At 33.3% G+C, this 14,705-nt stretch overlaps 2 protein-coding genes across 2 annotated transcripts; both read right to left on the minus strand.

The window, feature by feature from the left end:
• Positions 1 to 4,518: 4,518 nt before the first annotated feature.
• On the minus strand, positions 4,519 to 6,088 carry LOC127259122 (uncharacterized). Its single transcript, XM_051286268.1, has 5 exons — positions 5,960 to 6,088; positions 5,591 to 5,851; positions 5,245 to 5,535; positions 4,882 to 5,085; positions 4,519 to 4,809 (listed from the first exon to the last, which is right to left on the minus strand). The coding sequence occupies exons 1-5, from the start codon at positions 6,086 to 6,088 to the stop codon at positions 4,519 to 4,521; spliced, it is 1,176 nt and encodes a 391-aa protein (XP_051142225.1).
• Positions 6,089 to 8,601: 2,513 nt separating this feature from the next.
• LOC127259020 (metalloendoproteinase 1-like) lies at positions 8,602 to 9,657 on the minus strand. Its single transcript, XM_051286143.1, has one exon. The coding sequence runs from the start codon at positions 9,567 to 9,569 to the stop codon at positions 8,649 to 8,651; it is 921 nt and encodes a 306-aa protein (XP_051142100.1). The 5' UTR covers positions 9,570 to 9,657; the 3' UTR covers positions 8,602 to 8,648.
• Between the last annotated feature and the right edge of the window lie 5,048 nt (positions 9,658 to 14,705).

Below are 14,705 nucleotides of genomic sequence, written 5' to 3' on the forward strand. Positions count from 1 at the left end.
CTTGGATTGGAATGCAGTTTCATTCATTTTTTATGCTCGTGAAAAACGCCTTTTTCCATGAGCTTGAAGGGAGCTCATGAGTTCGCGTATTGAAATTGCCGTGAGATCTTTAGACTGCTCGATGGCTGCTACCACATATTCATACTTCTCAGTAAGGCTGATCATGATTTTCTCTGCGACATGTTGATCAGTGATATGCTCGCCGTACATCCTCATTTGGTTCACAATCTCCATTACTCGGGTTTGATAGCCTTGAATATTTTCAGAATCATGCATTTTTAGATTCTAAAAATCTCTCATGAGGGATTGAAGATTGATTGTTCTCACCTTCTCATCACCATGAAACTCTTGCTCCAAGGTGTCCCATGCCTCTTTCGATGTTTCTGCAGCAGCAATCTTAAGAAAAATATGTTTTGCGACACTCATATGGATTTTGCTGAGTGCATTTGCATCGGAACGCCGTTCGGCTTCAACTATCTTTTTGTTGGCTTCTGTCATTCCAGCTTCATATTCCGGTTCGGTGTATCCGTTTACTACTGCAGTCCATAAACCTTCAGCTTTTAGATATGTCCTCATCTTGATCTTCCAATACTTGTAATCCTCGCCATCAAAGAATGAAATCATAGAAGATCCGGAGGATACTTGAGACGTGATGCGGTAGGAGTGGAACCGTAGGCCAGCTCTGATATCAGTTTGAAAGGTGTAGGGTTGCTGTTGCAACTCTCAATGATGAATTTTAATAGACAAAAATTGAATATAGATATTACTGCATGTTACTCCATCTCTTTGTATTACAATTTATAGTGTCATATAGAAAGATCTAGGACACTTAATTACTTAGGACAATCAAAAGTCATACTAATAAATTAGTAATTTAAATGACTTTTTAAGATGCATTCATTCTAACAGGTGTACGCGTCCTGTCGGTTCCCCGCCGGGAAAGAATACCAGAGGGTTTTCTTGGTGGGCGACCACCGGGGCTGCCCGGGGAAGAAGGAGAAGTATGAAACCGCCGGAATTCGGCTTCCGGCGGCAGCGGGATTGTCGGGGACGCCGCAGTGGGGCTTCTGCAGCTGAGATAGAGTTTCGGGATCGAGAAATCCGGTGACGGGGAGGCTGAAGAATTTTTTGCAAGATTTGACGGCTTATTTTATACAACTTATCCTAATAGTAGTGCTGCGACAACATTAAGATGAACATCAATGATTTGAACAAGACTCCATAAAGTTGTGGAAATGACATGGGACGATTCTACTTACCAAGCCGATGGTATATTTGGTGGGCGGCTTCTGTGGAAGAGTTTTAGATCCAAATGTTAGTTTTTTTTTTTAATATATTTATAATTAAAAATAACATATTATAAATTTAAAATTATTATTATTAATAATAAATTACATTTATTTAATCTAATGTAATTAATACATATCAAATCAATATATATAAAAAAATTTCAAATTCAAACCAAACTTATAACTCTAAAGAAACACAATAAATCAAACTTATCCTAAAATTCAAAATTCAGTTCAAAATTTCTCCAAACCACTCAAAAGGAACACACCCAGACTTACTGTATTGTAATGGGAAGTATATATATAAATATATATGCCAGCCTTTGTTTTTGGAGTGGGGAGATAGAATTGGAAAGACGATGAGATAGTACAAGATTTAACAAGATGTGACGTGAAGGAAAAAGTGAATTTGAGAGGAAAGGAGATTGACTGCATGAATATTAAAACCTTTATCCTGAAAAGCTCATACAACGTATGTCGAAAATAAAATAGAGACGAATATTTATAGATGGTGCATGAATGGATAAAAATTTGAGAGCAAAACAGACTACTCTAAAAATAAAAAGTTGAAATTCTCAATTTTTACAACACGTGGTAACCGTTGCAGAATTATTCAAAACAATTTTAAGTCAGGATTAATTATTTCTCAACAAGCTCCCTCTTAATCATGACTTGGCCCGAGTTCACGTATGCCCATAAAATGTCTTTTCATCGCTAACTGTATTCCTGAAAGACTCTTGGTCAGTGCATCAGCACGCTGCTCCTCTGCCCGAACAAACTCCACTTTAATTAGCTTTTACTCGGCACATTCTCGGATAAAGTGAAATTTAGTGTCAATGTGCTTGCTTCGCCCATCGAAGACAGGGTTCTTCATCAGAGCAATGGTTGATTTGTTGTTGACGAGCAATTTTACTGGCTTGAGTTCTTGTTTCGTCAGTTCTCCCAATAAACTCCTTAGCCACAATGCTTGACAAGTTGCGGATGTTGCTTCCATAAATTCAGCTTCATATGATGATAGTGTTACCGTCTTCTGCTTCTGTAAGTTCCACGTCAGAAGAGAGTTATTGATGTAAAACTCCATCCCTCAAGTACTTTTCCTTGTATCCATGTCTCCTACCATAGCGCTGTTTGAATATTCGGTGATGGTTTCCTCAATTCCATCTTTTTGATGGATCAGTTTGTGTTGGATTGTTCCCTTCAAGCATCTCAGGATCTGCTTCACAGCCTTATGGTGCATGGTTGTAGGTCTCTCCAAAAACCGTCTTGTAAGTCCAACTGAATATGATAAATCTGGATAAGTGTGTAGCAAGTACCTTACACATCCAACTACACGTCGGTATTCGGTTGCATCCACCGCCTCTCCATATGGGTCTTTATGAATATATGCCTTTGGCTCCAACGGTATTTTTGTTGCATTGCATTTTGCCATGCCGAATTGAGTTTACACCTTCTTGGTGTATGCTAACTGCTTGAGAGTTATCTGTCATTCTTCTTGCGCCACTTCTATCCCGAGATAGAATGTAAGAAGTCCAAAGTCGCTTATCTCAAACTCAGACATCATCTGCCTTTTGAACGGGTTGATATCCTTCGGGCTTTCTCCGGTGACAATTAACTCATCGACGTACACACCAACGATGATACCTGATTGTCCCTGTCCTCTGGTATAAACAGTTTGTTCCTCCGCACATTTGGTAAGCCGAGCTGCTTAAGGCTTCTGTCTAATATGATATTCCAAGCCCTCGGTGCTTTTCGGAGCCCATATAATGCTTTTTGTAGCCTGTAGACTTGATGTTCTTTATTTGTCACCGTGAACCCTTCTGGTTATGTTACGTACACCTTCTCCTCAAGATCGACGCTCAGAAATGCTGACTTTACGTCTAGATGATGTACCTGCCAACCACGACTAGCCAATATGGCAAAGATTACGCATATAGTATCCAGTCTGGGCACTGGTGCAAAGACTTCCTCGAAATCCACGCCATATCGTTGTACGTATTCTTTCGCAACGAGCTTTGCTTTGTGCTTAACCAGCTCACCATCTGAATTTCGCTTTAGCTTGTAAACCCATTTTAGTCCTATGGGTTTGTGTCCCTGTGACAAGTCGATGAGAGTCCATGTTGCGTTCTTCTTGATTGACTTGATTTCATCCGTCATCGCCTTCTCCCAGGCAACTTGTCCGGCAACTTCGTGGTAGTGAGATGGTTCCTCTATGTCAGAAAGTAGTAAATATTTGTCATCTTCTTCCTGAAGCTCCACTATTCAGGCATCTCGTATTACAAAATCAATATTTCTGAAGCGCATGGGTCTGTCGTCAGTGTTGGTGGAGCGTTCTCCTGATGATGGTGATATAGGCACAACTGGAGTAACAGGTTCAAACACGGGTGATCCTCGAGTTTGCGTGCTCTGTCCTGAGGGACTCACTGCATCTTCCTTATAGGATGTATATGGTACTGAATCCGACTGAGGCCTCAAGCTTTGGCATCCTTCGATAGTAAGAGGTTGGCTACCACTGATTTCTGAGTCTGTATCCCAACTCCATGCAATGTTCTCTTCAAACTTGACGTCCCTACTTGTATAAATCTTCTTTTGGTGAGGATTGTAAAGACGATACGCCTTGCAACCCTTTTCAGCGCCAAGATACACCATTTTCTGACTGCAATCATTGAGTTTCTTCTGATGAGGTGTCGTAATATATGAGTGAGCAGTACAACCAAACACTCTTAGGTGAGTGAGGTTTGGTTTCCTTCCGCACCACATCTCAAATGGTGTGCAATCATTGAGTGCCTTTGTCGGTAGCAAGTTCAGGATGTACACTGCATGTCTCACGGCCTCTACCCAAAACTCGTTTGGGGCATGCATAGTTTTGAGAAGTGATATCGCCATCGCCATCACTGTCTGGTTTCTGAGCTCTACTACTCCATTATGTTGTGGCGTGTAGGGAACGGTCAAATGTCTCTGAATCCCTTTTGTTTCACACCACGATTGGTCCTCAATATTTTGACTCGGTACCCACTGGCAGTCTCCACTTATTGCTTGAACGTTTTGAATATACTACACGTCTGGTCCTTTGATCTGATCATAAAACTCCACATCCCCCATAATCATCAACAATTAACATAAAATATTTTTTACCAGCTGGTGTCAAGGGAATGATTGGTCCCTAGAGGTCAGCGTATAGAAGCTCAAGTGGTTTCTTTGCTCGGTACTGTGTCTGTGTTGGAAATAGTTGTCATGGCTGTTTAGCGATAAGGCATCCTTGACATAGCTGGTTCGGACGTGTCATCAGTGGTACACCAATCACCATTTTCTTTTTTTTTTTTTTCTGCTTTCTCAAGGCCTTGAAGGTGACATTCCCGAGCCGAGCATGCCACGACCATCCATGATCTGAAATATTTGCCATCAAGCATACTGGAGCGCAGGAGGTGATCGTAGCCTTGTATAGCCGGTTAGAATGGCATTTAACCTTCATGATCAGGATCCCACTCGAGTCGTATATCCATAGGTACTCCCCTTCCATCACCTATTTGTTCCCTGTTTTAGCCAACTGTCTACAACTAATGATATTATTACGCAAATAAGGGATGTAATATACCTCATCGAGTAATCGTTGCTCGCTTCCCTTGAACTCGAATAATACAAATCCTTTTCCTTTAATTTGAACTTTGGATCCATCCCCAAATTTCACTTCTCCTTGAACCGATTCATCTAGGTCATGGAAGTGTTTGCGATCTCCAGTCATGTGATTACTTGCTCCATTGTTGAAGTACCAAGTGTCATCTCCGGGTCCATCTTCGCCCTTAGTTCGAGTGTTTGTTTGTTCTTTGCTCAATAGAGCTCAGTTTTCTCTTTTTGCCGCTACTGGCAACAGGAGTGCGGGCTCATTTTACTTTGTGCACGTCATGTTGGTTTCTGCCTTCCGTTGTTTACTCCAACACTCTGATGCATAGTGACCCACCTTGTTGCAATTGTAGCACCTTATATGGCTCTTTTCGCGGCCTCCTCCCCTAGAGCCATTTTTATTCTCCCTACGTGTAATGTCAGTGTGCTCACCTCTACCACGACCTCTCCTGCGACTACATCCGCCCCGGCCGCGATTGCCGATTCCTTCACTTGTGTCCTTTTCCTTGCCACCTTTGTACTTCTGCCGCCCTTTCCAATATCTGGGCAAGAAGTAGTTGATTGCCGCTATTTCCGCTAGGTGCTGTCTGCCGTATAACCTCCTCGAATGTTTTAAGACGACCAACGGCTTATTCGAAAGGCATGGTGGTAAGATCGCAGGATTGTTCGATTCTGGCGATGACCGTGTAACACTGAGTAGGCATAGTGTCGAACAACTTTTTCACCATGTCTGCATCATTCAACGTAGCTCCCAAGCTGGCATACTTTGCCGACATGGCGCTCAGCTTTGCAGCATACTTCTCCAATGTCTCCCATTCACTCATTCTCAACCCATCAAACTCGTTTTTCAGCGTCTGCAGTCGCGCTGCCTTAACATTATCAGCTCCTACGAACCTCGTCTTGAGGCTGTCCCAGACCTCCCTGACCGTCTTTTTCTGGGCAACCTGCACTAGGAGATCTTCCGAAAGGACTTGGAGCAGAAGTGCTCTCGCTGCTTTGTCTTTCCTTGCCTCCACAACTGCTTCTTCTTCCGGTTCGATGGCCTCCTATACTCCCCGGGCTTCCATAATAGCCTCCACCTTAATCGGCCATGTGGTATAATTCGTCGATCTCAATTGCGGATAGACGAAGGACACCCTGCCGTTGTCTTTTACTGCCACTTCATTTTCAACACTCGACATCGGATCAAGACGGAGATATTTTGGCATGCAAACCTTGCTCTGATACCAGGTGTAATATGACAATCCACTACTTAGATCTAATTACGCTCGACTGCTTTTCTTTAATCTCCTTGGATAACGAAAATATTTAACTCGCAAGTCTCTCTCTGGAATGGCTTTGCTTCGATTCAAACATAAAACAAACCTACTAAGTATGTTTTTTTAATCAAATTTTTTCAAATTTTACTATTTTGGACTCTGCATTTTTCAAAAAAAAATTTGGACTCTGTATTTTTCGAAAAAAAAATTCAATTTTTCCTCTCAAAAATATCATACCAAACATTATTTTAATATAAACTCAAACCAAGTATATATATGTCAATATATATATATATATACATATGTGTGTCAGCATTTGTTTTGGAGTGAGGAGAGAGAATCGAAAGCAAAAGGAGATAGTACAAGATTTAATGAGATGTGACGTGAAGGAAAAAATGAATTGGAGAGGAAATAAGATTGACTGCAGGAATATGAAAATCTTTATTCTGAAAAGCTCACATAACGTATGTGGAAAATAAAATACGTACGAGTATTTATAGATGGTACATGAATGGATAAAAGTTTTAAAGCAAAACAAAATACTCTAAAAATAGAAAATTTAAATTTTCTAAATTTTTGCAACACGCGGTAATTATTCAAAACAATTTTAAGTAAGGATTAATTATTTCTCAACAGATATGCCCTTTATAAGTTATGCACATGATCGGGACGGTGAAAATTGCATAAGCGGTCGTGGATCAAGCACATAATGATCACGTTTAGATACTATGATTAGACTAATTAATTAAGTGCAACAAAGATTTAACTATCTTAGGTACTTAGGCCATCCACAACACAAAAACCCATCCAGGGTTTCTTCCCATTCTCTCTCTTGTGCCACGTCAGTTTCTCTCTCCGCCACGTCACGAAGAACTCCAACTATATTTTACATTCACATCAAATAACCCTTTAAAATCTTTACTTTTTCCACCTCATTAAATATTTTATCTATTTAATAAACTTATATTTTTTCATTATATTTTATTCTTATAATATTTAATTAAAATAAAATAATTATTTAGCATAATATATAATTATTTGATCGGGAAGCTAAACAGTTAAAACTTGCTAAGACGAAGATGGAAATGCTCATAATGATAATGGCCAAAGGGGATAATCTGACGGAATTTGAAGAACAGTTGAAACAAAGGTTGGCAAATGTTTTCCGTAAGTTTGCATTTAAATTTATTGGTATTTATTTCATGTATTTTTAATTATTATATGTATTGTCTGTAATTTTAATTAAGTCGTGTAGGTTTGCATTTAAATTTATGAATATTTTTATGTATTTTCAATTAATATTTGTAGTGTGTATAATTTAATTAAGTCATGTAAATTTAATTTTAAATTTATGAATATTTTTATGTATTTTTATTTATTATTTGTATTGCATGTAATTTTAATTAAACAAATGTTATAATTGAATTAATAGATATTTAATTAAATATTTTACAAAAATATGCATTAAAAAGTTACATAAAATATAAAAATATTATATTAAAAATTATAGTTATTAACAATATTATTTTAATAAAAAAATAAATATTAAATAAAACTCATATAATAAAATTTAAATCTAATATTTTAATAAAACAAATTATTATAAATATATATAAAAAAGTATATATTATAAATATTATTTTTAATATTTATTGAATAAAAAAGTGGACCATGGCCCACAAAAATTAGAAGAAACGGTACACTCGCAATGTACCGTTCCTTATGTTAATTGGTGTTTTAATTTTTTTTTTATTTAATAAATGATGACGTGGGAGGCGCTTCTCAACAAGCGTCTCCCGTTGTGGATGCCCTTATAGTATCGTAGTTGAATGCCTTTCCACTTGTCCATATACAATACTAATAGTTTCAGCAATGATTATAATATTTTAATTTTAGTAATGATTATAATATTTTATACGTTTTTTTTTTTAATAATAAATTGATGTAGTAAAATTGGGTGCTACTTTTATTAAGCAATATATATATTTTAAAATTTTTTGCACCAAAGTAAAATTGGGTGCTACTTTTATTTGAGCAGCTTTCGCTCATTGAGAAATCATTGTATTCAGAGAATTAAATATTATTGTAAAAATGTTTAAATTATTACGTGATGTTAGAGGATGTTTGTTGATATTTTGAACCAAAGTCAAAGTCTCATGTTATTGTATCAGTTAAAATATTTAGTAAAATATATATACAGGTGTGTGCAGTTCATTCGCAATAGTGAATATATTGATTAAGAAAAGTATAAATTCGATGAAAAATAGAGTATATATATATATATATATATATCCCAAAAATTTTATATTTTTTTATTCACTCATTTTTTCTCTTTTACTTTTATGCATAGAATTTATAAAATTATATCAAATAAAAATTGAAATATAAACAAAATAGACAAAATTATACTGCACAAATGCAGTATATAGCTTAGATTATTTTTATTAATCATCATTATTTATTTATTTAGTTAGTTACTTGTTTATTTATACAATGCCTTAATCCCATCGATATCATCCTTATTCAAATGCTTCCTAACTCCAAAATCGATGTACGGCCACATAACGGCATCCTTATCAGTCGAATGCCCTAACCCTAAAACATGCCCTAATTCATGCAATCCCACCGTCTCCAAATCCATCTTCCCCGCCTGCGCCGCGTCCACCCACTGCTCGTCGCCGTCGAAGTGCAGCCGCCCGTCCGGCGGCGCAAACGCGTGCGCCAAAACCCCGCCGGGGCCATCAAACGCGGACCCGTCCCCGTGGTCCCGGACCTGGAAGCTGATCTTAACGTCGGCTTTGTCGTAATCGGGCGTTTGCGCAAATTTTAACGGCGCCTGCTGGCTCCATTCCTTAGTGGCGGCGCTAATGGCGGCGTACGCATCCTGTCGGGTCCCCTTGGGAAAAGAATACGAAAGGGTTTTCTTGGTGGGCGACCACCGGGGCTTCCCGGGGAAGAAGGAAAAGTATGAAACCGCCGGAATTCGGCTTTGGGTGGCGGTGGGATTGTCGGGGACGCCGCAGCGGGGCTTCTGCAGCTGATCTAGGGTTTCGGGGTTGAGAAATCCGGTGACGGGGAGGCTGAAGAATTTTTGGTAAGATTTGATGGCATGTACGAGCTCTTCATCGAAATTGTCGTTGTTCGCAAACTGAGATTTTTCGGACATGTGGCCGATGGCGATGAGGTACTGTTTGAGTTTGGAGATTCCGGCAGCCGAGGTGCCTGGCCGGACTCCGGTTAGAGTTCGAAGAAAGTCCATGGATGAGTCGGAGGAGATTGGGAGAAGGAAGAAGAAAATTGAAGTGATTATTGTTATTAGGAATGATCGAAAGAATTTGGATTCCATGATTGGTTTTTGTGTGTGATTTGAGGTTAAGAATGGACCCTTTTTATAGGGTTTCATTTGTAGGAATTGTGTGGAATTGATTAGTTGGATGTAGTTTAAAGGTAGTTAATTTGAGATTTTGGTTAATGGGACAAGTAATGTAGTTTGAGATTTTATTAAAGATAGGGTTTTTCCAATTTGTTGATGAGATGTATGTAAAATATTAATGCAAATTAGCCCTTAATTTGTGTGTGCTTGAATTGTGTTTTGATTTCTTGATATTATCCTAAAAATTGTTATTTTCTATATTTTCCGTTTTAAATACAGGAGAAAACTTTGTTGCTTTAAAATAATTTTAATTTTCTTTGTGGAATCAAAGTGTTTTCACTTGCAATAGAACATACAATTGTCAATGATTATGGTGTTAATGGTAATGATAAATATGATGTTGATTATTCTAATTAGTACATATAAGGAAAACAAAAACAAAAGAAGATAACATATGATTTTAATCAATATATCATATGTTAATTTAATTGAAAATATATACACTACTAGAATTCTACAAGTATACCTCGAAAAATTGTCTCATAATACTTCCGAAACTATTCTAAGTCTTTTAATTAATATAAACAACTTTATTTATTTTTGGTCTCGGAAATTCCGAGTCCATTGTTGGAGATTCCAAGTCTATTTAAACGTTTAAAATACCCCGAAGTAAAGTCCGAGCCTTACATAGAAAAGGTCTCGGAATTTCCGAGGTCAATCTTTTATATATTCAATATTTTTATTGGAATGGGAAGGGTCTCGGACTTTTTCGATGCTAATGTATTTTACTCAAACTTTTTCGCAACAGTATTTCAAAACTATTGGAGATAGATCTCGGCATTTCCGAAGCCAATGTTTTATATATATTAAATATTACTATTGGAATAAGAAAGGTTCTCGGAATTTCCGAGGCTAATGTATTTTACTCGAGACTTTCCGAGACAATATTCCGAACTATTTGAAAAATGTCTCAACATTTGCGAGGCATATTTTTTATGGTCATATTAATATTTAGAAAAAAGATTGTCGAAATTTCTAATGCTAATTTTAATATTAATTATTTAAATACTTTGCCTTGAACTATTCCGAGGAAATATCTGAAGCCATTTGAGAAAACTCTTATAATTTTCAAAGTAAATACTTTAAATATTTAAAAAATCAGAAACATTCCGAGACTATTATGAAGTTATTTGAGAAAAATATTAAAATTTTCTTAATTTTCGAGCAATATATATATATATAATTTTCTTATTCAAGTTCATTGTCTGTTTTTTTTTTTCTTTCTTTTTACTAAATTAGTTCTAATAATAACTATCGCGTTTAAATTTTAATTGATAATTATTAACTTTTTTTAGCATTATCTTACATTCAATTATCTTTTTACCGTTAATTTTCACAGTACAAATAAACCCCAACTCTCGAAGGCCATGGAAGTTGAGAGCCAAAACATATTAAAACATATATATATTCATTTGCTCAGTATTGTATTATTTAATTATTAAACAATTCAAAGAAGTATGAAATTTAGGTAGAAAATTGTTGCATTTTAGTATATTAAAAAAAATTTAAAAAAAAAAACAAAATTAAAAAATAAATAAACTTTACAAGATTATATCAAAAATATGTTAAACATCTTTATTTAATAATCTAATCAAAATTATAAATTTAGACAAATTATAAATAAAAAATTTATATATACATATATATATACATATAAAATCAATTAATAAAACAATCATGTGAATATTATAAAATAATTGTGAAAACTATACATTAGTTTAATATTAGATTTTATTTATTATCTATCTTATATTATTTTTATTTTCTTATTAGATTTGAATTATATTTTATATTTTACTAATGTATTATTGTTAGATTAATAACAAATAGAAATTAATCATATTATTTTACTATTCGAATTGAGTTATGTTTTATATTTTAAAAATTCTAAAATAATAAAAAAAAATTATATATTTGAGTACAATATATTTTTTTTACTTAAAATGCTATAATTATTTCTATGATTTTCACAATTATTCTATAATATTCACATGATTAATGTTGGTAACACATGATCATTATTCGAGCCAAAGTGGATATTATAGTATAATTTCCAACACTTTTAGGTGTACTAAAACTATAGGTTGCAGCCTATCTTGTTGGGCTGACCAAATTAGATACATTCTCCAGCCCAATATATATACTTGATTTTATTATTATTATTATTATTATTATTATTATTATTATTATTATTATTATTATTATTATTATTATTATGATTTTAAGTGGTGTTGTATTAAATTCTAATTCAAAGAAGTATATTTATTTGGGCTATAGATTAAAACAATCATCAATGCATTTCTAAAAATTATTTTGTAGAATATATATAATTTTTACTTATTTTCATTTCTATTATTATAAGGTTAATTTATATTAATTATATATAAATAATTATTTATTTCTTATAAAATGATATACATATTAATTACTATATTGAATGAAGTTAATTTTTAAAACACTTAAATATATTTTTTTAATTTGTGTATAACTATATATGTTATACTCATAATTTACCCATTAAACATCTCATTCCAAATAGACCCTTATGTTTTCAACTTCTTTGAAAAGCATTTCATCCGACACATATTTTTTATCTAAAATATTACATATAACATATATTTATGTCACATCATTATGTATTTTCTATTCAATTTTACTATTTCTTAAACCATTAAAAAAGAATTAAAATATATCTAACACACCCTTAATCTCCCAAGACCAAATAAAATAAATTATATAAAAGCATAAAATGTTAGATTTAGTTACTCAATTAATTCCCACAATTTATTGAATTAGATACTATTTTTTAAAATGTTATAATATTTAGAGAATTTCCATGAAATGATTTTGGATATATATATATATATATATAAGCATTGTAGCACAAGCTAGGGATTGGTGTCCATATCATGTCCATGAGATGATCCTATAGGTTTAATGGCTTTAATTGAGCCCCTAAAAAAATCTATGAAAAAATGGATCTTCAATACCCATCATTATATAAATATTTTTTTAAAAAATAAAAAATAAAAAACATGATTGCAAGAAAAATTATTATGATGCTGACTAACTTATATGTCCATGACATGACACAAAGCTGATCCCACAATCTGTATTTTAATTTTTTTTGACATTCCAACCACTTTGTAAAGTTGGATGGAGAAACAAGAACATGGATCCTTGAACTTGCCCATATATTAGTACTTGTAATTAGATTATGGGTAGGGTGGGGTGGGGTGGGGTGGGGGGGGTGTTATCATCCTATATATTCACCTTATGTAATGATATGGTATAGTATGTATCGATTCACTTAATGCAAATAACCATGAACTTAATATAATTATAACAAAAGGGTAAAATGTTTATTTTAGTCCCGTAATTGGACCCTTTATCATTTTAGTCTTCTAAGTGGAGTTTGTCACAAACTAGTCTCATAAGTGAAAATTTTTCGCTCTTTTAATCCTCTGGCGCTGAAGAAGCCCGTGCGGCTCGCCGGAGGTGACGTGTCCACCAGGTGTCCCGCCAGGTCAGCGACACCTGGCGGATTTTAATTTTTTTTAATTAGACCAAATAAAATAAATAAAAACATACAAATAAAATTTAAAATAAATTAAAAATAAGTTTTAAAAAAATTTTAAAAAATGAAAAAAATAAAATAAAAAAATCTACGTGTCCGCCAAGTCAGCGACACCTGGCGGACACGTCACCTCGGGCGAGCAACGCGGGTATCTCTGGCGCCGGAGGACTAAAACAGCGAAAATTTTTCACTTATGAAACTAGTTTGCGACAGGCTCCACTTACGAGACTAAAATGATAAAGGGTCCGGTTATGAGACTAAAAAAATAGTTTGCCCATAACAAAATTACTCTTTTCAAAATTTTACTATCACTGCATACAAAGATATTAATCAAATCATAGTGTTTATCTTTTTTCTTTCATCTTTTTGTATATGTACTCAGAATTGGATTAAATTATGATATTTTCATTTGTCTCAGGGCCGTTTACTTTGTAGGATATTATTATAATATATTTATTATTTTAATGGAATATATAATCATATGACAATATAATTTAATATTTATTATAGTGAATTGTTGTATAAGATTTTTAATTTTGCCTAAAATACTCTTAGTTAAATGATAGAATTAATAGTAAGTTAGGTATTAATAATAGATAAAATAGTTTTTTATAATATTTATACCTTAGTATTATTTAATACCACATATAAAAGATTAATTAATAATCCTTGATTATAGTATTATTACACATGACTTTACTTAATTTCGGATTATAGTAATAAATAATAAACATATTATTATATTGGATAAAATAATATTATTCACTCTAATCATACAAAGCAAACACACCCTATAGATACAAATTTTAGGAATAGAATAATTAGTAAATTATTTAAAAGTAATTACAGTAAAATACAAATAATTATTAATTAAGATTATAAATTATTAATTTAATTAATATTATAATAATTGTAAATTAAAAATTGTAAAATATATTATTAAAATATATAATTTTTTTCAAAAGAAAATAAGATATGCAATAGCGGATGCATTTTGGGGCAAGCACCCTCTTGCCCCTATTTTTTCTAATATAAAAAATATATTTTTTATATAATTATATTAAATTATCTTTTAATTATAAATTTATCATCATATTCTATTTCTATTTTTTTTCTTCTTTATCTGCTATTATTGTGTCATAGAAAATACTCTCTCCGTTCCGTGACAGATGATTCTTTTTTTTTTTTGGCTGTCCCATTAAAGATGACCTTATTTTTAGTAAATTTATTCATCTTAAATATATTTTACAAATATAAATCAATTTAATTAAATTTATAATCTCTTACACGTGCTACTCACTCAAAATCCCTTTATTTTTATCTCTATGTCCTCAATAAATAAATATTTTTATCTATATTTAAGATTTCTTATTTTTAATAAAATTAGTTTTAAGTTAATTATAAATTAATTAATTAATTAATTTTTTATTTATTTGTATTATATGAAATTTTATTCTCTACAAAATGATATTCATATTGTATATATTTTATTGATTTATAATGCTAAAAATATTTAAAATACCGACAAC

This window comes from Andrographis paniculata, unplaced genomic scaffold (assembly GCF_009805555.1).
Source record: "Andrographis paniculata isolate CXL003 unplaced genomic scaffold, ASM980555v1 Contig5END, whole genome shotgun sequence".
Lineage (NCBI taxonomy): Eukaryota > Viridiplantae > Streptophyta > Magnoliopsida > Lamiales > Acanthaceae > Andrographis > Andrographis paniculata.

Excerpts from the sequence above, each read along its gene's own strand:
- LOC127259122 (XM_051286268.1), bottom strand. The coding sequence starts at position 6,088 with ATGTCGAGTGTTGAAAATGAAGTGGCAGTAAAAGACAACGGCAGGGTG. Across the intron at positions 5,536-5,590 it reads TGCCTACTCAGTGTTACACG|CCGTTGGTCGTCTTAAAACA; the intron begins GTCATCGCCAGA and ends CTTTCGAATAAG. Across the intron at positions 4,810-4,881 it reads AGCAACGATTACTCGATGAG|GTGATGGAAGGGGAGTACCT; the intron begins GTATATTACATC and ends GGGAACAAATAG.
- LOC127259020 (XM_051286143.1), bottom strand. The coding sequence starts at position 9,569 with ATGAAACCCTATAAAAAGGGTCCATTCTTAACCTCAAATCACACACAA.